We start from the raw sequence: 26,460 nt of genomic DNA, 5'->3' as shown, positions 1-26,460 counted from the left end.
CAAGGCACACATTTTTTGCGTATTTTCTTTTTTTTTTTGGCGCATTAATATCTATACTTTAATACAAATAAGGATTTAGGTAAACTGACACACACATAATGGATAAATAAGAATATAAACCTAGAACTTAAGAGAACAGAATGAGAATGTACTTTGTACAGCGCCTCTCGTGATGCTTCCCTGGCGCAGCTAGTACACTCAAAAAAAAAACAGCCCGAAATCGCCATTAAATCAAGAAATTCGCCATGAATTTCAGTCGATGGCGATTTACCGTATTTTTTAGAAAGGAATTTTCTAAAATTTAGAAAAAAATTTCTGAAAAGCAGAAATACTTTTCTAAAATCAAGAAAAATTGCCATAAAAATTGAGAAAATTTCCTTAAATCCAGAAAGTACTTTTCTTAAAAATATAATTTTTTTCTTAAAATAAGAAAGGATTTTTTTTATTTTCAGAAAATTTTCTTTATTTTAATAAAATGTATACATATTTATTTTACCATTTTATTTCCTAAACAAGAAAGAGAAAACGAAAATAAAACAGATGAAAAGAAAATTATTAATATTTCCTAAACAAAAAAGAAAAACAAAACAAAAAAGATAAAAATAAGATAATAAATATTTCCTAAAGAAAAAAGAGAAAAGAAAACAAAAAAAGATAAAAATGACATTATAAATATTTCCTAAACAAAAAAGAGAAAAGAAAACAAAAAAGATAAAATATTGTTTTTAAGTAGTCAAGGATCAAAACGCCTACTTCCTACAAAGTTACAATGAATTTTCTTATATTTGTTTGGGAGCCTTAAGATATAGTGGTCCGATCCGGCTGGCTCCGACATATGTACTACCTGCAATAGAAAGAAGACCTTCGGGAAAGTTTCATCGCGATAGCTTTAAAACTGAGAGACTAGTTCGCATAGAAACGGACAGACGGACAGACGGACAGACGGACATGGCTAGATAGACTCGGCTATTGGTGCTGATCAAGAATATATATACTTTATGTGGTCGGAAACGTCTCCTTCACTGCGTTGCAAACATCTGACTGAAATTATAATACCCTCTACAAGGGTATAACAAAATTGAAATAAATCGAAACGCTGAATCTGGAATCCCTGGAACTGCACCGAGTGAGTATTCTTTTATCTACAAGGGTATATAAGCTTCGGCTGGCCGAAGGTAGCTTCCTTTCTTGTTAATATTAACATTAAGTAGGTATTTAATATATTACCTATTATTAAAGTTTACTTACTTACTGCCAAATTATCAACAATACCTGAAATTGAAATTATTCCTGCAATCGAAAATAAAAATTAATATTAGAGAAGGATGGTATTTGCGGCCTGCAATAGTATGCCCTTTGCTTACCATAAATTTTCACACACTTACCAAATTTATATTTAAATTTATATAAATTGCTTACCTATTAATTGCCTCTTAGAGGGATCGCACTTTAACTTTCTTAAATTCAAAACTGAGCACAAGGGTTCAAAATATAGCGCAACGCAAGCAACTCTCTCGCGAGAGACTGCATTTCCAAAACAACAACGCAATAAAAGTTACAGCTACGCACAAGAAAATTATCGATCATACGCACAAACACACATAAACATATACATACAAACGCCAAAAACTGTCGTCGCAACGCGCCGCCGACTAACCCCCTGTCTTCTTCTTTTTCGTTTCGAAGAAAGAATGAGAAGCATAAAAGAAATACAAAAAGTTTTTCTTAAATCTATGGTGATTTTCTAATTCTACTTTTCTGTTTTCAAGATTTTTTTTTTTTTTTAAATGGTAAAATTGGCGAAATCGCCATTAATTTAAGAAAACTTTTGGAGAGCAAACTAGGAAAAAACACCATTGATTTAAGAAAAAAAATCATTTTTCTAAATTTTAGAAAGGTTTTTCATAAAATTCTGTTTTTATGGTCTTTTTTCCTAGATTCAAGAAAACAATTTCTAAAGTTCATAAAATTTTCTAAAATTAAGAAAAAATTTCATTTTATGGCGATTTTCTAAAATTTAGGAAAAAAAGTTTTTTGAGTGTAGAGTGTTTGACTACAAACTGTGAGGTAAGGGGTTCGATTCCCGAGAGCGACCAAAATGTTTTTCTCAAGGTAGTAGGTTTGTTGATTTTTATGTTTATCATTAATAAATAATATAATAATTTCAGTTATTATTTCAGTTACAATTTAAGATTAAAAGTGTGTTTGTGTACAAACATCGTGACGTCATCCAAGTGTTAAAATAGAGGAGAGAAAAATAAGTTGAGAAACGGGGGAACCCCAACAACAACACCCCATACCGACAGAGGGGTGGAGTCGGCATTACTCCCGATTCCCCGATTTTTTATACCCTTGCAGAGGGTATTATGATTTCAGTCAGAAGTTTGCAACGCAGTGAAGGAGACATTTCCGACCCCATAAAGTATATATATTCTTGATCAGCATCACAAGACGAGTCGATCTAGCCATGTCCGTCTGTCCGTCTGTCCGTCCGTCTGTCCGTCTGTCCGTCCGTTTCTACGCAAACTAGTCTCTCAGTTTTAAAGCTATCGGGATGAAACTTTCGTAAAAGTCGTATTTCTATTGCAGATAGTATATATGTCGGAACCAACCGGATCGGACAACTATATCTTATAGCTCCCATAGGAGGGATCAGAAAAAAAAACGTAAAAAAATTCTAGCTCCGGTGTTTTTTGAAATTTTACCTTCTACTCTTGGGAATATTTTTTTTTATATGTCTCTGAATTTCGGTTTTTTTGTTTTTTAAATCGGATCACTATATCATATAGCTGCCATAGGAACGGTCGAAAAATTAAATGAATATTTATGGGAAAAAATTATATCTTTGTTGGTTTTTATTACATTCCCTTCTACTCTGGGATATGACTATTTTGAAATATTTCCAAATTTCGATTTTAATTTTTAAAAGATCGAACTACTATATCATATAGCTGTGTTAGAAACGTTCGAAAAATTAATGTGAAATAATAAGAAATTTAACATTTTTGCGATTTGTAAATTAATAGAATGATCTGCAAGGGTATATAAGCTTCGGTTTGCCGAAGCTAGCTTCCTTTCTTGTTTTTTCTTCTTCTTATTCAATTTTGCAAAAACTAACCCTAGATTTAAGAAATTTTCTTCTGATTTTTAGAAATATTTTTTCTAAAAATCAAGGCGAGCTGCTTTTGGCTTTTTCGGGCGGAAGGAAAACGGGATTCAGCTAAATTAATTAATGAATTACCAAATGCTCCCCCGTCCATGGGGACTATAATTAAGAAAGCTAAATTATCTTCTAATAGCACTGCAACGCCTTTCAGCAGATCAAGCACTTGCCCTTCTTATAGACAGTAAATTACACTAGTTTACGGCCGAAATGCTCCCCAGCAATTGATGTCAAATTCTGTTTGTTTTGGACCCCTAGATCACGAAAATAGCACTATTTTTTTTTTCGATGGCACAGTTTTTTTAAAGATATTTTAAAGTTTGAAATGTTAAATTTTGGTCTTTTTTCGAATTTCTTCTTATATCTCGGCAGATATCCAGCCGATTGGGCCAGTTTTAGTTTTATTTTTAAGTCAATAGATCAGAGCTTAACTTTGCCGTACAGATCAATATGATTGGATAAGTAATGGCTGCGCAGAATCTTGACAAAGATGAAAAATGTGTTTTTTGGTCGACTGTAAGTCGGCTATATATATTGTAAAAGCTCGAAATAAATCCGTTGAAAAATTATAATGGTTACAAACTTAAGGTTTACATCCTACCGAATAAAACAAGCCGGATATGGCCCAAATCCATGGAAAACTGGATTTATGGTGGATTTTTAAAGATCCGATTTTTCCACTTTTTTCGGTTGACAGAGTCCAAATTTAAGATTTATCATAATTTAAGATATATTATAATTTCAGTCAAATGTTTGCAACGCAGTGAAGGAGACGTTTCCGACCACATAAAGTATAAATATTCTTGATCAGCATCAATAGCCGAGTCCATCTAGCCATGTCCGTCTGTCCGTCTGTCCGTTTCTATGCGAACTAGTCCCTCAATTTTAAAGCTATCGCTATGAAACTTTCCCAAGTCTTCTTTCTATTGCAGGTACACTCAAAAAATTTTTTTTCCTAAATTTTAGAAAATCGCCATAAAATGAAATTTTTTCTTAATTTTAGAAAATTTTCTGAATTTTAGAAATTGTTTTTTTGAATCTAGAAAAAAAGACCATAATAACAGAATTTTATGAAAAACCTTTCTAAAATTTAGAAAAATGATTTTTTTTCTTAAATCAATGGTGTTTTTTCCTAGTTTGCTCTCCAAAAGTTTTCTTAAATTAATGGCGATTTCTCCATTAAATTAAGAAAAAATGTACTTCAGTCCTTCCTAGAATCTAGAAAGTCGCCATAAAAAATACGGTAAATTTTTCTGATTTAAAAAAAAAAATTTTCTTGAAAACAGAAAAGTAGAATTAGAAAATCAACATAGATTTAAGAAAAACTTTTTGTATTTCTTTTATGCTTCTCATTCTTTTTTCGAATCGAAAAAGAAGAAGACAGGGGGTTAGTCGGCGGCGCGTTGCGACGACAGTTTTTGGCGTATGTATGTATATGTTTATGTGTGTTTGTGCGTATGATCGAGAATTTTCTTGTGCGTAGCTGTAACTTTTATTGCGTTGTTGTTTTGGAAATGCAGTCTCTCGCGAGAGAGTTGCTTGCGTTGCGCTGCATTTTGAACCCTTGTGCTCAGTTTTGGATGAGCATTCAAAGTAATAAGTTTTTGTTGAGCCTATTAAAGAAAGTTAAAGTGCGATCCCTCTAAGAGGGAATTAATAGGTAAGCAATTTAAATAAATTTAAATATAAATTTGGTAAGTGTGTGAAAATTTATGGTAAGCAAAGGGCATACTATTGCAGGCTGCAAATACCATCCTTCTCTAATATTAATTTTTATTTTCGATTGCAGGAATAATTTTAATTTCAGGTATTGTTGATAATTTGGCAGTAAGTAGGGGAGAGTGGGGGAATTTCGTCACAGGGGTAATTTCGTCACCTGCAATATCTCGGAATCCATAAGTCGTAAAAATATATAATTTTTTTGTTTTAGTCCTTCAAGACGGCCAGACACAACCAATGCATTTGTTTTGCACAGAAGGCCAAGATAATTAAGCTATAATATTAAATGTGTTTTAACAGTTCAAAAGCTACATTTAGTTTTCGACGAAATTTTTTCTGTATGCCACAATTCAAAAGGAATAAGATACACGATTTTTTATATAATACACAGTGCTATAATGTGCATTTCTGCGTCAGTGATTTTTAACTTCGCGCCTAATTTCGCAAGAAAAATAATTATTTCTAAAAAAGTACGGTCTGGGGAAATTTCGCCACCCTACGCTAAGGGTAAATTCGCACCTATTTTAAATACATATTTTTATATTTGACGAGCTGGCTAACGAACAGACTACCAGCAGCAGCAACAAATATAGGACGTCAACAAAAATGGTACGCTTGATCAGTGTAGCATATTTTCAGGCGTTAAACTCCCTACATTTTTCAGGTGACGAAATTTCCCCAGTTGTGTGGTGATTTTACCCCCCTGTGTGGTGAGAGTATATTGGTTTTACATTTTATTTTTTTATAAATCACCAAGCTAATTAAAACAAGAGAGAACGCTATAGTCGCGTGCCCCGACTATCAGATACCCGTTACTCAGCTAAAGGGAGTGCGAAGGAGATGGAGAAAAACTTTGATCCGCCGTAACTTTTTAACGAATGGTCCGATTTAAAAAATTTCTTCTACATTTCGATAGGCATTGATAAACACAATAACACTGCATTTTTACTTTTCCAAAATATTGAAATTTTTAAAATCGTATATAAGCGATTGTGGGCGTTAGAGGGGGCGTGGCACCCTTTTGAAACAAACTTGCGCTGCGTAGGAACTCCTAGAATCTGCATGCAAAATGTCAATCTTCTAGCTTTAATAGTTTCCGAGATCTCAGCGTTCATACAGACAGACAGACAGACAGACAGACAGACAGACAGACAGACGGACAGACAGACGGACAGACGGACATGGCTAGATCGACTCGGCTAGTGACCCTGATCAAGAATATATATACTTTATGGGGTCGGAAACGCTTCCTTCTACCTGTTACATACTTTTGCACGAATCTAATATACCCTTTTACTCTACGAGTAACGGGTATAAAAATAGGGGAATGTCACATTTTAAAGCTTGGTGCTAACCGCATTCAACAATAAAAATAGAAATATGATAACGTGTCTCAAGATGGACAAAAGATAGCTTTGAAAAAATGCTGACGAAATTCCCCCACTCTCCCCTAAGTAAATTTTAATAATAGGTAATATATTAAATACCTACTTAATATTAATATTAATAATATTTTATCTTTTTTGTTTTCTTTTCTCTTTTTTGTTTAGGAAATATTTATAATGTCATTTTTATCTTTTTTTGTTTTCTTTTCTCTTTTTTCTTTAGGAAATATTTATTATCTTATTTATATACTTTTTGTTTTGTTTTCCTTTTTTGTTTAGGAAATATTAATAATTTTCTTTTCATATTTTTTATTTTTGTTTTCTCTTTCTTGTTTAGGAAATAAAATAGTAAAATAAATATGTATACATTTTATTAAAATAAAGAAAATTTTCTGAAAATAAAAAAAGTCCTTTCTTATTTTAAGAAAAAAATTAATTTTTTAAGAAAAGTACTTTCTGGATTTAAGGAAATTTTTTTCAATTTTATGGCAATTTTTCTTGATTTTAGAAAAGTATATCTGCTTTTCAGAAATTTTTTTCTAAATTTTAGAAAATTCCTTTCTAAAAAGTACGGTAAATTGCCATTGACTGAAATTCATGGCGAATTTCTTGATTTAATGGCGATTTCGGGCTGTTTTTTTTTTGAGTGTAGTACATATGTCGGAACGAGCCGGAACAGACCACTATATCTTATGGCTCCCATAGGAATAATCAAAAAAATAATAGAAAAACTATTGTAACTTTGTAGAAAGTAGGCGTTTTGATTTTTGACAATGTAAAAACAACATTTTAAGTAGGCATACCTGCAGATATAATAAGAAACTAAAGGTCTGTTTACGTACGTACATCGTGACGTCATCCGTGTGTTTAGAAACATAAGTTGCGGAACGGGAACCAACAACAAACCCCGTCAGAGGGGAGTTGCCCTCAATTCCCCGATTTTTTTTTCTTCTTCTTATTCAACTTTGGAAATACTTTCCCTGAATTTAAGAACATTTTTTTCTGTTTTTTAGAAATTTTTTTTCTAAATATCAAGGCTGGCTGCCTTTGGCTTAAAGAGTATGGCGATTTTTCTAAAATTTAGGGCGATTTTTTTCTGAGTATAGGAGTATTATAAGCAAAATATCCAGTCTGTTATGAATGCCTTTCCAATTCATAGGGTCACAGTTTTGAACAATCGAAATATTCTAATCGAGTTCACCTTCGCTGCTCGAGGCGCTGCAACTGATAAAATACATTTTGTAAAATCATTGAATCTAACTAAGAATTTTACCAATAAAACTCCGGAATTAAATAAAATAAAATTCGGTTAATTGTTAAAAAGTCTAATTTCTTTTTTGTCTCCCTGGCTTTTAATTTAGCTAAGTATCGGTTAAGTCGTAGTCGAGCCACTCGACTATATTTTTCATAATATTGTGAATTCTTATAGTTTTATCTGTCTTTGAAAATAACTTCAAATGAGAAAATAATTAAATTAAGATGAATTTTTCAGCCACTCACATCAAACACGCACTGACGCTGGTCGGATCGAACTCCTCGGGTGTCATTGTCATAGAAATAAATGATGGGCTCGATCTCCAGTGTTGTCTCAGTATTGGCGGGAATGTAAAACGGGTTGTTGTGCCACACGAAGGGCTCGGTTACCATAACATCGATACCTTTCATTGCATTCTTATCCTTGCTGCCCGGCCAGTGCTTAGAGCTTTGGATAAGGACCCGAGCGGAGAGGGCGCTCATAGGGCCCGCCGACCCTGTACGCCACGGCCACATGGGATCCAGCAGCTGCATCCGCCTGCCTTCCTCGGTCTCCAGGGAGTTGAACGCCCAGCACAGTCCGTTCTTGCTGCGCCGTTTAAAGAATATTTCGCAGCAGTTGTAGGCGTAGTGCCGCCACAGGCAGTCTGCGAGTAATTCGTCACACCGCCAGGTCATGAAGTCCACCACCTGGCTGAAATTAATGTAGTTCATCATTTCCGTCGGCTGGTTTCGCAACTGTTCGAAGGACTGGAAATGGCCAAAGTAGGCATCGTCGTAGCTGCCTACAATGCGCTCGAAAAGCGAGAGCTGAGCGGAGTCAGTGACGTTCGCCATGAACATTGATTTTGCCTCGGTCAGACGCTGCCAGTTGAGGCGGTTGCGGTTGCAGATCGTGATGACCGGAAAAGGAATTCTATACACAGGGTAACGAGTACTATCGACCACCGTCTGGAAGTGGGCAGCGTTGTAGCGGGCCGAGAGTATGAGGCACACATAAACCGCCCCCAGGAATGCACTCACAAAGGTACACAGCCAGACAAAGCGCTCCCACCTACTGGCTCTGGCGCTAAGGAGCCTGTCTAGGCCATGAATGGTAGTGCGCTTGCCGAAACGCAGAGCGAGCTGCCAAGCGGACTGAGCCACTAGAATGGCTGGGCGACTGCGTTGTTTTGGCTGCTGCTTTGGCGTGGGAAAGTAAACCAGCGTCATGTCTGCACAGGTCTAACTGAGTTCGGTTGGACAGTGTGCCACGTTTTTATAGCACTTAAAATGAATGAGAGCTGAAATGCAATGGTAATTAGGTGCCGTTTTACGCCTTAACATGTCATAAAACGCCGTTGACGTGCTGGGCCCTTATTAGCCGAATGGCTAAGTGACCCAGCTGTCCCCAAAGGTCAGTTTAATCGATTGATTATTCCCATGCGATTTAACGTGATTTGCAGCCGATAGCCAAGGCTAATTAGCATCGAAGTAAATTCAATTGCAACCAATCAATCGCAATTGATTTGCCAACAACGATTAAAAATTATACACAACGAATTAAAATGGAAAAAGGTTATGCCTATGCGAACCATAAATACCTTGATTCGAGATTTAATGCATTTAATATATAAGATGAAATCAAACTTAAACAAGAGAGAACGCTATAATCGGGTTAATGTTAAAAGGAGTGCGAGGGAGATGGATATATAACATTGTTTTGATTGCGCATAACTTTTTAATGAATGGTCCGATTTGAAAAATGTCCGCTACATTTTGATAGGTATAAATATACACAACAAAATGTCATTTATAATTCTCGGAAATCTTTAAAGGTGTAGGCACCAGACATTTTAAAATCGTTAGTGAGCGATTGTGGGCGTTAGAGGGGGCGTGGCGCTCGGCTGAAGTAAACTATTTCCAACTATCACACAAAAGGTTAAGTCAGACGACTCCTTATTTGGATGCGATTTAACTTGATTTGCACTAAAACATATTTCATTTTATTTTTTTTATTAGCACTACCTTAAGGATGCCTGTCCAGATTGCCGACCACAGTGGACGGATTTGATTAGTCTATCTGACTCACAGATCAATACCCTACAAGATTCGGAGCTTTTCAATCTAGCTTATAAAAGCCGTGCCACTACTATATGGGACTAATAGCAAAATGTTCTTTCGCTCAATGAATAAAAAAAATATTGTTTTGCCGGATGGGACACAGCGAAAGAGGCCAAAGGCTTGGGTGGCAAATAATTTAAAATCATGCAACGAAACTGCTTGGACTGTTCTGGTTAATGGCTACATAACCAGATCGCATATTCATGGGTTATATTGGCTTTTTTTACCGACGATGCGACGACGTATGCGGTGAGAATAGCATATGATTTAGTGAACATTTAATAAAGAAAGTATTTTAACAGAATAATGTGGCTTTTAGCTTTAATGTGCGCTTGCACTGTTCTGCTTTACGTTAGTTATTTGTTGGGAGAGCGTTATCAAAACAAGCAGTTCCAAACAATTATATCCCATTCACATGCGTCTATTCTTCACATCGCGTTTCCAGTGGTCATTATCTGCAACAAAAACCGACTAAACTGGTCTCGTCTACCGGAAATCAAACGGACATATAAAATTGCAGCTGCTCAAGAAATACTTTTTGATAGCATACTTACTGCCTACGATGGGCTAAGTTTTCACGAATTCAACGTGTTCGATTCACTACAGGATGAGGACCTAGATGACCTCAATCATCTAAACTTCACTCAAATTGTTACTGAGATGGCCTGGAGATGCGACGAAATTCTGGGTGAGTGTCTCTGGCAAACAGCGCCCCGAAATTGCTGTAAGCTTTTTCGGCCCCGCCGACTACCCCTTGGGTATTGCCTGGCCTTCAACGAGCTGGAGCAGCGACGGGGAACGGAGACTGGTATTAACACTGGACTGCTTCTTAAGCTCTTACTTCGAGAAAGAGATCATGCTCCGAGGAATACAGCACCAAAAGGATTTTTGGTAAGTAGTTACGGCCTTGATCCGCCTTTTTTCCATATAAGTTTATTCCCTTTGTAATTTGGTCTAAGTACTTTATATACACTTCTACCACAAAAAATATATCGATCTCTGGAATGTTTTTTTATGAACGAAAATTGTTATTTAAATTCAGTTTTTTGTGTCTAATTACAATATGTTACTTTAAAAATTTACCTCGATGGATACGATAAATTTAAATTATTTAAGAATTTCCAAGTTAAACTGCGTTTTCCAAAAAGTTCCCCGACGCAGCAAAAAATGCTGAAAATGGCAAACGGATTCATGGTTTGTTTTGCTGTTAAAATAGTTTGAAAGTGACACTTTTTATCTTTCAAACCCCATAGAGTAATTATACTCGTTACTCTTAGAGTGTGTCGTCAGGTATCCGATCGAAAGACCAAATTTAAAAATGCGCGTCTCAGTTTTGTACGTCGTTCACATAGACACTTTATTTTGCAAGTGGTCGCCTTTTCTGTCGGCGCTGCCAATTTGGTCTTTACAAAAAATCTTATTTTAAAACGGCTAAATTATAAATGGGCATTTCCACCAAAAAGTCCACCAAGCCAAAAACCTTGAAACTTGAATAAAACATATTTCCACATGATTTTGCCCCGATATTTATTTTTAATTAGTTGGATACTAAGCTTAACTACAAATTTGGAGTATAGTTTGATTATTTTTATGACAAACCCCACAAATATACGCAAAAATCAGTTTTTGGCTATTTGTTTGTTATTTTTTGGACTCGTCTTCAGTTGTTAATTTATCCATTAGGAATGTTAATATGCAACATTTTTCTGTACTAAATGCTTCATTTAAATGTTGTACTATTAAGTTAAAATCAAAACAGACAGTAATTGAGGGATAGAGGTAAAGAAATACACTTTACAAAACGCTAAGAAAAAATGTCCCGAGCGACATGTCCCAAGCGAATGTGGTTGAAACTGCATAAAAAAAAAAAACGGCAAACCATTTTTGAGTAAAGGCAAAACCATTTCACAGCGACATGTTTGGACAATATTCTAAAAAAAATCGCATTCAAATATTCCATTAGAATTCGCAAAATTCTAGTGTTAAATGAACTTCTCCAAAAATCACTTTAATTTTTGTCCCGAGCGAATACGGCAGTTTTTTAACGATATCTTAAGAACTAAAAGTGGTACAAAATCAAGATTTTTACACAAAATAGAGCATGGGAAGAGAGAAAAGGAAAGCCCATTATTTTACTTTAAAACTTTCACACTTTAAAAGTGTGCAAATGTCCCGAGCGACAATATGAAAGTGCCCAAATGTATTTTTCAACACTGCTCGTCCGTTTAATATTTAAATTTGAACTAAAAATAAATAAATGTTCCACAAGCTCCATAAAAGGAGTAAATGGAAGTTTCCAATGCGAAACATTCAGACAGGGACATGGTGGCAGCCAGAATCTTCAAAGCCAAAATTGCTAGATTTGGGAAAAATTGCTAGAAATGGCTGAAATTTATATAAAAATGGCCAAAAAAATGGATAAATATTTTAATTTTTCGCACATATATGTATTTTTTTAAGAAATAATAAAAAAAATACTTCAATTGAAATGAAACATGAATTCTTATCATAGGGGTATATGTTTATATTAAATTAAAGAATGCTTATAATGCTAAGAAATAATAAACAAAATACTTCAATTGAAATGAAACATGAATTCTTATCATAGGGGTATATGTTTATATTAAATTAAAGAATGCTTATAATGCTATCTAGCCCATCAGCCTCACTTAAATCCGCGTACTTCTCACTGCCAGTAATTTGGGTTAAGTACTCATCAGACAAATCATAATTATGGCAACATTTCCCGCCAAACCACGGAATGGGTTGTTGTTTCCAGCGTCTTTGTAGTTCTGAACTTCCACACAAAATTTATTGGTGTCTTCCACAAACGCCCATTTTATAAAATTGATTTTCTCGATTTGATTTTTTATTTCATCAATGTTTTGACATTCAAAATATTCTAATACATCTATTATGTCATTATATTTGGAAGGTTTTAGAATATTTTGAACCGAAAATAAATGAACCTTTTCCATTACTTCAATATTTTCCGGCAATCTAAAGCAAAAAAATAGGTATTATATGCACCAGGATACAAATTACCATATTACCTATCGCGAAGTTGGATTATTAATTCTTTTACGAACTCCATGCAATTTGTTCGTATTTCAGTTTTATACGATTGGAATTGATTCTCTTTTAATTTCTTCTCGAAAGCAAAACCAAAATAGAAAGGCACTGCTGCGTTTTCCAAATCATCTTTTAAAATATTGATTTTATAATCAGGTGGTATTATTTCGGATTTTAATGCATTAATGGCAACTATTACATCCGCAAGTAATTGAGTTGGGTTTCCATTCCGACTTTGAAAATTTTTGTTCAGGCCATGCATGTCCTTTAATATGGGCCTTAAGAACAAAAAACAAGAGAGAACGCTATAGTCGGGTGCCCCGACTATCAGATACCCGTTACTCAGCTAAAGGAAGTGCGAAAGAGATCCGCCGTAACTTTTTAACGAATGGTCCGATTTAAAAACTTTCTTCTACATTTCGATAGGTATTGATAAACACAATAAAACTGCATTTTTAGTTTTCCAAAATATTGAAATTTTTAAAATCGTATATAAGCGATTGTGGGCGTTAGAGGGGGCGTGGCACCCTTTTGAAACAAACTTGCGCTGCGTAGGAACTCCTAGAATCTGCATGCAAAATGTCAATCTTCTAGCTTTTATAGTTTCCGAGATCTCAGCGTTCATACAGACAGACAGACAGACAGACAGACAGACAGACAGACGGACAGACAGACGGACAGACGGACATGGCTAGTTCGACTCGGCTAGTGATCCCGATCAAGAATATATATAGTTTATAGGGTCGGAAACGCTTCCTTCTACCTGTTACATACTTTTGCACGAATCTAATATACCCTTTTACTCTACGAGTAACGGGTATAATAAAGATAATTTATTTCATTATTATACAGCGCGTGAAGAATAAGTGCCTTGTGACACTTTTCCGAAGCAGCTGCCAATTCAAAATGCAGCTTCAACTCTGTCCACTGATCTACGATGCGGTGAAATAAATTCCAGAAAACATAGTCAAAAAACTTAAAAACATACAACTGCGGTTAAAATAGTAGTAGTGTTGCCGCCTTGTGTTTTTAAAAGTTTGTTGTTGCAATTGATCTCTTCCTGGTAATATTGTATTGATTATAATTTTACTATTAGACTAATTGGATAAAAAAAGTTACAACATCAAACTTTTAAAAACACAAGGTGGCAACTCTACTTCTATTTTGACCGCAGTTGTATGTTTTTAAGTTTTTTGACTATGTTTTCTGGAATTTATTTCTGCCATAAAAAAATCCTAAAATTATTTTAAGTATGGGGTTTGAAAGATAAAGGGTGTATCTTTTAAAAAACTTTAACATTGAATCAAACCATGCATCCATTTGCCTCTGAGAGCTCCGCAAAGTTGGCCAATTTCACCATTTTTCGAACTTTGAGGTCCTTTTGCTTAGACTCCTTACGTCAGGGAACTTTTTGGAAAACGCAGTTTAACTTGGGAATTCGTAACGAATCCAAAAATATAGCATCCGTCGAGGTAAATTTAAAAAACAGTAAAAATGCTGCACAGTGTTATTAATCGTAATTTGTGCAATCAATTTCAAAAAGGTATAAAAAAAAAATAATACCAAAGAAAAGTAAGAAATTGCTTGTGTTTATTGATTGGCTTAGGTGCCTGGCATACAGTACATAAACTGTCTGCCTAAAGTCGTCGCAACTAGAACTTGAACCAGTTGGACTAAGGATTGCATATGAGGATCTGAAGACTAGAGCGACAGCCTCTGTTGAATGCAAAATGAGTAAAACTTGATTGTAGGAGTCAAAATTGTTACTGATTTTATTGTATAAACTTAACGGTATTTATAGGTAAAAAGTGCATAGGTTAACAGAATAGGTATAAAGCAAAAGTGTCGGTTATTATGCATTATGCAAGCCCGGATAGTTACAATTCAGCAGAATAAGCTTATGCCAATAAGTGGGTCATTGATAATGTTGCTGACGGCTTGACCCGATATATGATACTTCAGAGCGCTGACTTATAACTATTGCTGCGACTGAACATTCTCCCGGCCGTTGAACAAGTGTTCAACCATCGCTAATGCTGAACGCAAAACTCCGTGGGGTAGGTTCAGGTGATGGCTGCTCGTCGTTCTCTTGGTTGGTGCAGGTTGGCTGTCGTGGCTTCCAGTTGACGAATCGCCTTCTGAGACTATATGCAATGATCAATATTATTGATATTGCTAACGCAGCATACGTGGCTACTTGATGATGCTGCACAGTGGTAAATTGATTTGACCACGCTGAATCCTTTAGCTTAGCCAGCCTTTGTTGTAGACGATCCAGTTCGTCTGATTCAGATGGTTGGGTTGCAGTCTCTCGAGCTGACTCTGATGTGTCTTCCACATCGGGCGTTGTTATATTGCCAAAACGAATGTACGCTAAATGTGATTCGGTGATCATCGTGCTGAATGTGCTAATACTAATGTTGGCGTTTCGTGCGGTGCAGCCCGGGGACAGAGACAATAAGCCCGCTCCATCCAGGTCAATAGTGAATGGTATTCCCTTGCATACAGCTTGAAGTTCTATTTGGTAGTGGGTCGCAAACATCCATCTGTTTCGTTGATGCGTTCTTAACCAAATCAAGTCTGCTTTCGACTTAATAATCTCACAGAGTGTTTCAGATTTGTTGTTGAATAGCTGAAATTCACATCGATTTTCAGCGTTGAATGAGGCTTGATGGTTAAAGCAAATGTGTTCGTTGTTGGATACTACTGGACATTGCTCGAACTCATCCTCAGTAAGACCGATGAATTGATCTCTATGGGCATTTACAGCGATGATAGGTGTCTTAATGTCAAAACGATTCCAGCCTCCTGAGTGCCACGTTGGGATGGGGATGATGCTGAAGACTTCCTGCTGTGCTGTTGATACCAGAGGCACTGTCATTTTGAATATAACATGATCTGTAGTTGTAGTTCCCTCGGCGCGCATGATTTTATAGAGTTCCATTACATTTTCCGACGAGACCGGCAACATCTGATCCGGAAGTAGATGATCCCGAATTTTGTCTAATTGGTCTCTTAGCTGCTTAGGAGTTTCCAGCATAGGACTGATGGTTCGATGACGAACGTCAGTAAGAACGCTGGCAATTTCCGCTTGCATCCGCTGCATTCCAGTAGCCAACAGCGTTAGCTGGGCAGTCAAGATCACAAATGCTTGCTGTAAGTGGTCGCCTTGATATCTGCCTCGTTCCTTGTTGATGGTTGCAAGTTGCTGCTCCAAATTTCTGATGCGGTTATCAGTGGATGACTTGCTTTTCCTGACTATGTTTATAGTAGAATCCAAGATCGACGTTTGATTCTTAAGCAGTATCATCAACACATCTTCCTTGGATTTCACCTCAATGATAACCTTGGCCATGTCGTCTGCATACCTGGCGTCAAGTACACCAAATAGTGAGTTAGCCACGGTACCTACTACATCGAGTGGTGATCTTCGCTGTCGGGAATGGTTGATCAGTAACTTCCTTCTTGTAGCTCTTCATATACATGTTGAAAATGCGTAACTATCGAGTTGCATGCGTTTTCGTTATGGAGCTCAGAACACTTGTGTCTGAGTTCCTTAATCCCAGTGGACAATATGTTCATATCGCTCCAATACGGTTTCAAATCATAATACGCAATGATGGTCCATTCCGAAACTGCCGTTCTTGCAGTGCCGAGTCGTTCATAGAATATTCCGGGCTGATTGGCGAACTGAGTTACACTTGTTGACTGTCCCACTGCGAGCGGAAGAATAAGTAGCATTGCTAGTAACGTTGGTAGAACTGGAATTTTTACTTTCTTCCTTTTTGGGATCTCTTCTGAAACTATTGCTCCTTCGATGGACATATTAGACCGCTTTGTCGATACTTCTTCTTTAAGAAGCGGGGCAAGCCGTGTGATTGGTCGCTGAACTACGCGAGAACCAATTTTTACGTCTACTACACGTACGTAATTATCTTTGCCAGGATATGTCTTTACTATTTTTCCCATCGGCCAACTCATCACCGGCAGGTTATCTTCTTTTATTAATACAAGTAGCCCTTCTTTGACGTTCTGCGACATGGTCTTCCATTTGTTGCGCGTTAAAATCTTGAAGGTATTCCATTGACCACTGCTTCCAGAATGCGTGCTTAAGTCTGGACACTAATTCCCATCTTTTTACCAACGTTTTGTTGGTTGGGGAGAGATTTACATCGGGTGGGGCCGTTAGTGGCTCACCAATCAGAAAATGGCCTGGGGTTAATGCAGACACATCCGTAGGATCAGACGACATGGGTGTAATAGGTCGAGAATTAAGAATTGCTTCGACTTCCACTATTACAGTGTTAAGCTCCTCAAACGTCAATGATGCGGTGGCTGTGACTGATACTAGTAACCGTTTCGCAGATTTTACTGCAGCCTCCCACAGCCCGCCGAACGATGGAGCTCGGGGCGGTATGAACTTAAAATCCACCTGTCTCTGATTGCAATGGTGGATGATCTGGGCTTGTGCCTTATCCGTGAAGATCGCTTCCTCTAAGGCCTTTAGTTTATTGTTGGCGCCGACGAAGTTGGTTGCATTATCGCAGTGGATGGTCTGACACCTTCCACGTCGACTCAAGAAACGTCGAAGAGCACCTAAGAATGCATCTGTTGTTAGGTCGCTTACCAACTCTAGATGTACTGCCTTCGTAGAGAAACAGCAGAAAACTGCAATATACGCCTTGTCTGGTCTCTTTCCACGGAGTTTATGGTGAATCCAAATTGGCCCGCAGTAATCAACACCAGAATTAAAGAATGGTCGAGCTTGTGTTACTCGGTCGACTGGCAGATTGCCCATGATTTGTTGCATTAGTTTGGGCCGTGCCTTTGTACACTTGACACAACAATGTATAATGCTCCTCGCCATTGTTTTATCATTGATAATCCAATATTGCTGTCTGGCAATGGCTCTTAACGCCTGAGCACCGCAATGCATGTTCTCTTCATGCATTTCTCGCAACAGCATTCTTACTATTGGATCATTGTAAGGAAGCAAGATTTGATGCTTTGCGTTATACGGGAGTTTAGATTCTTCTAATCTCCCTCCGACTCTGATGAGGCTATCCTTGCCGATCATGGGGAATAGAGAGACGAGAGCGCTCTTTTTGTCCACGGCCTTGTGGGCAACAAGTTGCTTGTACTCACATGCGAAGTCAATTTTCTGAATGGTGCGCAGTATGATAGTACGAGCGTGAGTTAGTTCACCGATGCATAGGGTGGTTGTACTTGATCTGTTTCTTTTGTAACAGAAACGCATCATATATGCCACAATTCTTTGTAGCTTTCGAAAACTATTGCTATGCTTGCAATTATAGAGTTCTTCCCCTGTCTGACCCTGACATGCTGGAAGACTCACTTGTTTTGTTCGCCGTTCAAGATCACTTAGACCGATTATGGGCCTCTTGATCCATTTGTCACTTGAACCGTGTAGAAAAAGTGGTCCATACAGCCAGAGGGTATGTTCTGATAATTTGCTGGCTGCAATTCCTCTTGATAGCACATCTGCTGGATTGTTTGCCGAGGACACATGTCGCCACTGAGATGGATCTGAGACAGCTTGGATTTTTGCTATCCGATTCGAGACGAACGTGTGGTATGCGGCCGACGATGCGTTTATCCAGGACAAAACTACAGTTGAGTCAGTCCAGAAGTATCCAGACGCCTTCTCGATCGGTAATCGCAAATCCTTTCTTACTCTGTGTGTTAGTTCCGCGCCCAACAGCGCAGCACATAGTTCAAGGCGAGGCAAAGTTTCTTTCGCGGATGGAGCCACTCGTGACTTGGAGCAAAGAAGTCGTACCGAAATTTGATTGTTTTTGTAGGTAGCTCTTATATACACTGCTGCTCCGTACGCACGCTCTGATGCATCCACAAATGTGTGTACTTCTTGATGGACTGGAACCTTTCCATTATAGATGTGCCTAGGAATTTGCATACTGTTTAATGCTTGGAGATCCGATCGATAGTTCTTCCAATCATTTTGAAGTTCTTGAGGGAGCTCATCGTCCCAACTCAGGTTCAGCGCCCAAAGCGTTTGCATAAATATTTTTGCCTTTACTACCACGGGGGCAAATAGTCCAAGTGGGTCAAAAATTTGTGCAGACTCGGAACTTACCACGCGTTTGGTGATGATTGACGCCTCGCTTTTCTGGGATCGCCCACACAGTTGATCCCTTTGTGGCATCCATACCAAACCCAACGTCTTGACACTGTAGTGTTTCAATGTTTCGTCTAGCTTGACGGTTTTGATGGTGTCTGCTTCGGGAACGTCTGTTAGAATTTGCCCATTATTGGAGCACCATTTTCGGAGCTTGAAACCGGATGGTAACAGTATTTTATTTAATTCCTTTTGAATTTGGACTGCTTCCGCAACGCTGTTTGCTCCAGTGAGACAGTCATCTACGTAGAAATCGTGCTTTAGAGCAGACGATCCAAGCGGGAATGGATTCTTTGCCTTCTCGGACAAGTAATCTAAGCATTTTGTTGCTAGGAATGGGGCTGACGTTGTACCGTATGTTACGGTTTTGAGCCGATAATATTTAAGATCATCTGATGGATTCATTCTCCAGACGATTAGTTGATGATATTGATCGTCAGGGTGTATCCACACCTGCCGATACATTTTCTCTATGTCCGCTGTAAACACGTATTTATGAGTGCGGAAGCGTAATAGAATTGCAAATAGCTCGCTTTGCACCGTGGGTCCAGCAAAGAGTATGTCGTTCAAAGACTTGTTGCTGGTGGTTTTGCATGAAGCGTCGAATACTACCCTCAACTTTGTTGTACTGCTTTCCGGCTTTAGCACACAGTGGTGTGGAATGAAGTAGTGATTAGCGGGTATATCTGTTTGATGCACTTGTTTCATGTGTCCGAGTGCTTCGTATTCATTCATAAAGTCCACGTAGCCTTTCCAGACTTCAGGTGACGTTCTTCTTTCTAGAGCCAGAAATCTATTCGTGGCTGTTTTCTGTGATGCCCCCAGGGCTGAAGACTGTTCAGAAAATGGGAGTTTCACAACAAATTTGCCATCCTTTGCCACTCCCAAGTTTCCTACGAAGTGCATTTCGCAATGAGCCTCTATTGGTGATCGATGCCTTTCCTCGGTTTCAAGATTTTCTAGAGTCCAGAATCGTTCCAATAGTGTGTCAACTTCTTCGTCTGTAGCTGCGGCGGCCGCCGCTAAATCGTGATCCGAGGAGATCCGTCCGGCAATGATCCATCCAAGTTTTGTATTCTGAAGAACTGGTCCTCCTGTCTTTAGTATAGACTGGTTTGGCAGCAGCAATGAATAGTAGTGCTCTGCTCCGATAAGCATGTCAATCTTTCCTGGCTTATCGAAATTTGGATCGGCTGGAGCTATGTTGCTTGGGAATTGTAGGCTTCCCGAATTTAACTGATGCGCCGGTTGATCAGCTATTATGTGTGGTAGGACAAAGGCTTCAACTTCTTGTGTGAAGGCGTTATGCATTGATTTTATTTGAACGTTTGCTCTTGCTCTACTGGTTTTTGGATTGCCTCCAATGCCCTCGATCCGTAGAGAAGTTCCATGAAGTTTCAGTGATAGTACTGAAGCCATTCGTTCGGAAATCAGATTTATTTGTGATCCTGAATCTAGCAGCGCTCTAAAGGTAGCAACCATTGCTAGCCTTCACTGATACTTTGACTGTGGCCAGCAAGTTATAATTCTTGTTGCTTGCTGCACCTACAGTAGGTGAATGTTGATTGGATGATGCACCTGATGTGGTTTCCAGATGCAACAAAGTATGATGTTTCTTGTCGCACTTAAAACACGGGCGACCACGGCAATCCTTTGCCTTATGGTCATTGCTGAAGCAGTTGACACACAGTCTTTGTTTTTGTACCCAATTAACTCGTTCGGGTATTGTTTTGCTGCGGAAGTCATCGCCATTATAGAGCCAGTGATTCCTTTTGCAAAATTGACAGCATGGTCCTTTTCCAGTACTGGCTGATGAGCATGTAGGACCCTTCTGTTCCTTTCTTGATTGTTGTCCCTTTTTTCCTGTTCCAAGTACTCGGATGCGCTGGTCCAGAAAGCTGAGCAGTGTGTCGAGACCCTGTAACTCTCGGGACCCATCTAACGACTGCTCGTATAGGGCTCTGCTTGCAAGATCCAATTTTTGCTTGATGATGGCAATCAATATTGTATCCCAACTTGATACATCGATGCCCAGTCCCTTTAATGATGCTAGAGACTCGATAGTTGTAATGTACAACTCTTTTAATGACCTTGGATCGTCACTAACTGTGTTTTGATGCAGGAAACGATTGAGAATCGTGTCTGCCACATGTCGGGGATTGTTGTAGGAATCGACTAATATACCCCAGGCGCTGAGGTAATTTTCTTCCTTAAGATCGATATGTCTTATCAATCTTTCAGCCTCTCCAGTTACGGTGGTTTTTAGGTACCACATTTTCCGTACCGTCGGCATGTTAGTATCATGGACCATGCATTTAAATAAGTCAAAAAACTGAGTCCATTTGGGTAGATCCCCATCGAATTTGGGGATGCTGACTCTGGGCAAATGCATATCTTCATTGCTAGAGGAGTTTGATTTTGCTCCTAAGATATCTTGAATTTCCTTTTCAAGTTTCAGGAAGGATTTCATGTCATATCCTCCTTTGCTTGGATCATCGTATTCTTCATGTACCGAGAAATGGATCTCTTGCGTTTGCGCCCATAGTGATTTTATCAAATCACTTGTTACGCTCTTTCCGTATCTGAATACTCCATCAGAGCGCGCCTAATAGAATCTGATATTGCCTTTTGTCGACGACATGCAGATATTAGTTTCTGAAACCCTATCGTGGGATGCTGAATGCTTGCAGGGTTACCAGTTGGGTCTGGAATTACCTCGGCTTGGCTTGTTGATTGTTCCATGCCGTCCCGTATGATAGCTCGATATTTGTCGTATGACTCACGACAGTCGTTATAGAACTTCATGTATAACGTAGTTCTATACTTTTGAGGAATCTTGATATCATTCGTTGTGAATCGATTCCAAGCGTCATCGAGAATGGTTAGTCTATTTTCATAATAGTTCGGACTTGATTTCCTCTCCGATGAATCTTTCTTGAAGTTGATGATGAATTTAGAGATTTCTTGACTGATCTCCTCTTGCACGTCTAGTACTTCTTTGACGGCTTGCTCATCCATTTCACTCATCTTTATTATCTTGTGTTAAAACTTCTGACCCGTTGGGAGTGTTTTATTTGCTTGTATAGCTGGATACGCTCCTATTCGCAACCGAAATGGTCTAAGAAGCTTTTAACACTTATGAATGATTTGGGTGAATTTGATGACAGCAACTGTGGTGCTGAGTTCTCGTATTCTGAGAATGTTTGATTCTGGTTTCAAAGTGTCGCCTGTTGACAACTTCGAGAATGTGTCCGGGATTGGATGATCTAAATCCGTTTACCGGGATCACAAAAAACGATTTTATCAAATCGTTGACGGAGCTGGTCGCCTTGTTGACCAGTCTTCCAACTTCCTGAGTCGACTTTACTCAGGTGTCCTTAATCTGTCGCCTTGTTGACGACTTGGGCAAAAGGACTTGTATGGAAGATATCTCCAACGTTGTGTTCTATGGTGTGATCTCTTGGTGAGATCACGTCGGGGTCACCAAAATGTTTATTGTTTGGCTTAGGTGCCTGGCATACAGTACATAAACTGTCTGCCTAAAGTCGTCGCAACTAGAACTTGAACCAGTTGGACTAAGGATTGCATATGAGGATCTGAAGACTAGAGAGACAGCCTCTGTTGAACGCAAAATGAGTAAAACTTGATTGTAGGAGTCAAAATTGTTACTGATTTTTTTTATTTATTTTTTTTTTTATTTAATTTAATTTATTTATTTAGTATCCCAGCGCTACAAGTGTACACTTATAATAATGGCGCTAGTCACATTGATTTGATATTTTTAACTTATTATTATTTTTAAATATTTAAACAATTTGCCTAACTTACTTACTTAATTGCTTAATTACTAACATCAAGTATTTTTTTTTATTTTTTTTTTTTATATATAGTTTTATAGTTTTTTTTTAAATATTTTTATTATTATTATTATTTTTTTATATATTTATATTTTTTATATATTTTTATTGTATTTTATTGTAATTTTTAATTAAACTTGCGATTTTAAATTATCTTTAACTTTATTGTAAAATTGAGTTGCGCTCCTGATTGTTTTGAATTGGTGCGGTAGACTGTTCCATAGCCGAATACCATTTATGAAAAATTGCCTTCTCGAACACAGTGTTTGTACTCGAGGGCATATGTAATTTTTGGTTCTTAGGGATGTTGCTGGGGTAAGCTTATTAAAAAGATAATTTGGTTCTCCACTCGTTACTATTTTATGGAAGAATGTTAAAGTTCTAAGATCGATCCAGGAGGTCAAATTAAGGTCAAGTAATTTAAATGTCATTTGTGATACATGGTCAAAACGTCTTAAGTTAAACGGACAATTGAATTAAAAGCTATAGTTAATATGCGCATATCCCGCGCATCACAATGACCAAAAATTTCGATGCCATAAAAGAGAGTGGGCATGAGGATAACTTTGGCGATTAATAATCGAACTTCCTCAGATAGAAACGATTTGGTAAATGAAAGTTTTCTTAACAGAGCATATGTACGTCCTGTCGCTTTGATTATGTGGTTGCTCCAAGATAAAGTATTGTTAAATGTTATCCCCAGATTAACTGCACTCACTTCATAGTTTATCGGCGTATGGTTTATATATAATTTTTGAAGTGAAAGTGTTGAAATTGGCTTTTTACCAATTACCAAGCACTTCGATTTCTTCGGATTTATACCCAGGCCATTTTCCTTTGCCAATATTTCAATGAGTGACAACATTTTATTACTTATACGGACACAGGCATGTATTTCCGATAGGGGTCTACTAACATATATTTGGACATCGTCAGCATATAAATGTACTTCACACTCAGACAGGATACTAGGAAGATCATTGACATATATAGAAAACAATAAAGGGCCTAGCACAGATCCCTGTGGCACTCCCCTGGTTAAGTTTCGGAGGGACGAAACTTGCGTCCGAGAGACGACCGCTTGATATCTATTCGTTAAGTACGACCTAATAAGCTTTGTCGCATTAGTCGAGAAATGAAACATGTTTCTAAGCTTGGTAATGAGAATATTATGATTCACAGAATCAAAAGCCTTACTATGGTCAAGGAGCGTTAGAAACGTTACGCAGTTCCCATCCAGTTTTTTTCTTATATCCTCAACAATATTAGTGATTGCAGTAATACAACTCCTTTTCTTACGGAATCCAGATTGTTTTTCATTTAGTAAGGAATTATTAGCTAAGTAAAGTTGAATCTGAGAGGACATAAGATTTTCAAAGACTTTTGATAGGAAAGGTAATATTGAAATAGGCCTATAGTCATTGTTTAGCTTGGGAATTGGGAATATTTTGGCGTTTTTCCATGTTGTCGGAAATGAAGACGTAGTAATAGCGGTGTTAAAAATATATGTAACATGGGGCAACATTAAGGGGAGCAAAAGCTTTACAAATTTTGGACACATATTGTCGAGGCCTACAGCATTGGACTTGACATGCAGAATACTATCTAGGACATCACTTTGATTTATACATGTAAAGCTAAAACTAGTATCACAGAGGGGTTGAGTATTCAGGTACGGATTGCATGTTGCTTCAGGTACATCTATTTCCAAAAACTTTTTGTTTATTAATTCAACGTCCACCTCAGACTCTGTCTGCTGTTTACATTTTCCAATACCTAACTGTTTTAGCTTGGTCCATCTATTCTTTGAGTTAACACAGTTATTAAATTGTATATTATAGTGCTCTCTCTTTGCTGATTTTATCTTTTTGTTTACTTTTACCCTAGCCTCTTTGTATTGCTTGCGATATTCATCAGTTTTGTATCGTTTCCACCGGAGGTAAGCTACATCTCGCTGACGGATTAGGTTTTTAATTTCGCTGCTGAACCACGGATTTTGCATTGGCTTAATCACCTTGGTCCTTAGGGGCACAAACTTGTTGAACAAATACTGGATATTGTTGGTTAAAACATCTAATTGACAGTCTACATGACAAAGATTGTAAATACATGACCAATCACAACGGAAAAATTCAGTCTTTAATTCATCACAGTTTATATTTTTGTAGTCTCTATACGTAAAAGAATTAATTGTGTAGTCAAAGTTCAAGTCATATGTTAAAAATATTAGGTCATGTCTGGAGAAGGCTGGTACTGAAACCTGGTCATAATGTATGATTTTGCTGGGGTCATTGATAAGAAATAGGTCAAGTAATGTATCACAGTGGTTGCTATAGTGCGTGGGAATCGTTTCGTTAACTGAGTACAGACCAAGGGATTTAAAGTTATCCACGAGATGGCTTTCTGAGAATAGGTTACTGTTGAAATCGCCTGCCAATATGATATCAGTGTACTCCAGCGAAATATCTGAAATTACATTTAGTAATGAACCGTAGTCAATTGTCCGATTCGGTCTATATATACAACCCAGAAGGGTTCTTCCATGGGATTTATTGGGAATTTCTAATAAAATGTATTCAATAATACTGTCACTTGGCTGTTTAAGTACCACTTTACATTTCAGCTTCACATTCACATATATAGCCACGCCTCCTGCATGACCAATACGATCGGATCGATAAACATTATAGCCTTCACAGACAATAGACGAATCACACAGATCAGGTACAAACCACGTTTCAGACACACATATCACATCGACATTAGACTGGGTGAAAAGGAATCTAAACTCATCAATCTTCTTTAACAGACTTTGTGCATTTAAATGAACGATTTTGAGACCATTTTTATAGTTACTAATAGTTTTTAACATGGCACTAGCTATGGAACAAACTTCCTCATCCTGCATTGTTGTTATCAATGGTTATTAGGGGCGCAATCTCAATATTCAAAGTATAAGTTCTTAATTTATCAAAGTAAACTATTTTTAGACCTATCTTAATTAGGAGGATACAATTTTTACGATTAAGAACGAAAGCTATCAGCTTCGGTTCCAGCCGAAGCGTTAGTGAGAGATGTAGAAAGTGGATCAGGCGAATGATTAACGGACGTGAGCGACGAAAGTTCCTCCATACTCTTGATGCAAAGGACGCCCTCTCTTCGAGCGCAGCGCACGTGCACAAGTCCGCGTCGTGTAAAGACGGCCGTAAGAACTTTATGCTTTTTCATACGCTCAGCTTCTTTGAAAATGAGATAATGTTCTTTTAACAATTGCTCATTAACATAAATTATCGCTTCCGAATTGAAACCCAGAAACTGCAAGCTAAGTTGTTTCTTGTGCTCGCGCCTGTACATTCCGATTTGACCAAGCAGCCTGATCTTTTCGCGTGGGTTTAACATTTTTATTATTATTACTGGATCCACATGAGTTTGTTGTGATTTCCTTGCTCGGAAGATTTCGGAATCTTTTGGTGGTGGAGTCAGCTGGAGATTAAAGCATAGCTTGTGATAGAGCGCTTTGAGATCTTCACCTTCGACATAGGGAACGCCATGAACCCTCAGGTCACACGAGCTAGTCTCCCTGCATTGCGTTGCCAGCCTGGACTCCAGTGCACCCAACCTCTCGCCTGCTGCTTGTAGATTTGCCACCTCCCTGTTCAGCGTCTCAACACGCTCACCCATTCGGTCCTTGATGGAGCGAAGATCGGCAACCTCACGCTCCAACGTCAGGACTCGAGCATCCATTTGCTT

General features: G+C 37.9%; 2 protein-coding genes across 5 annotated transcripts in view; one reads left to right on the top strand and one right to left on the bottom strand.

Moving 5' to 3' along the window:
* Positions 1-8,733, bottom strand: part of ppk7 (pickpocket 7) — a 59,328-nt gene extending 50,595 nt beyond the window's left edge. For 3 of the 4 annotated variants that reach the window (XM_044393516.2, XM_070212380.1, XM_070212381.1), the window contains exon 1: positions 7,768-8,733. In XM_044393516.2, coding sequence (XP_044249451.2) covers positions 7,768-8,733 — 966 coding nt within the window. Of the gene's footprint in view, positions 1-7,612; positions 7,707-7,767 lie in introns of those variants that run through there. The other variant, XM_070212379.1, reaches the window with a different exon arrangement.
* Positions 8,734-8,799: 66 nt separating this feature from the next.
* Positions 8,800-26,460, top strand: part of ppk14 (pickpocket 14) — a 44,664-nt gene continuing 27,003 nt past the window's right edge. The window contains exons 1-3 of the mRNA XM_044393662.2: positions 8,800-8,917; positions 9,523-9,873; positions 9,927-10,515. Of these exons, the coding sequence (XP_044249597.1) occupies positions 9,674-9,873; positions 9,927-10,515 (789 nt within the window). The 5' untranslated portion in view covers positions 8,800-8,917; positions 9,523-9,673. The remainder of the gene's footprint in view (positions 8,918-9,522; positions 9,874-9,926; positions 10,516-26,460) is intronic.

This window comes from Drosophila takahashii, chromosome 2L (genome assembly GCF_030179915.1).
Source record: "Drosophila takahashii strain IR98-3 E-12201 chromosome 2L, DtakHiC1v2, whole genome shotgun sequence".
In the NCBI taxonomy this organism is placed as follows: Eukaryota; Metazoa; Arthropoda; class Insecta; order Diptera; family Drosophilidae; genus Drosophila; species Drosophila takahashii.
Note: the sequence above shows the minus strand (reverse complement) of the source record. Positions and strands in the feature narration are given on the sequence as shown.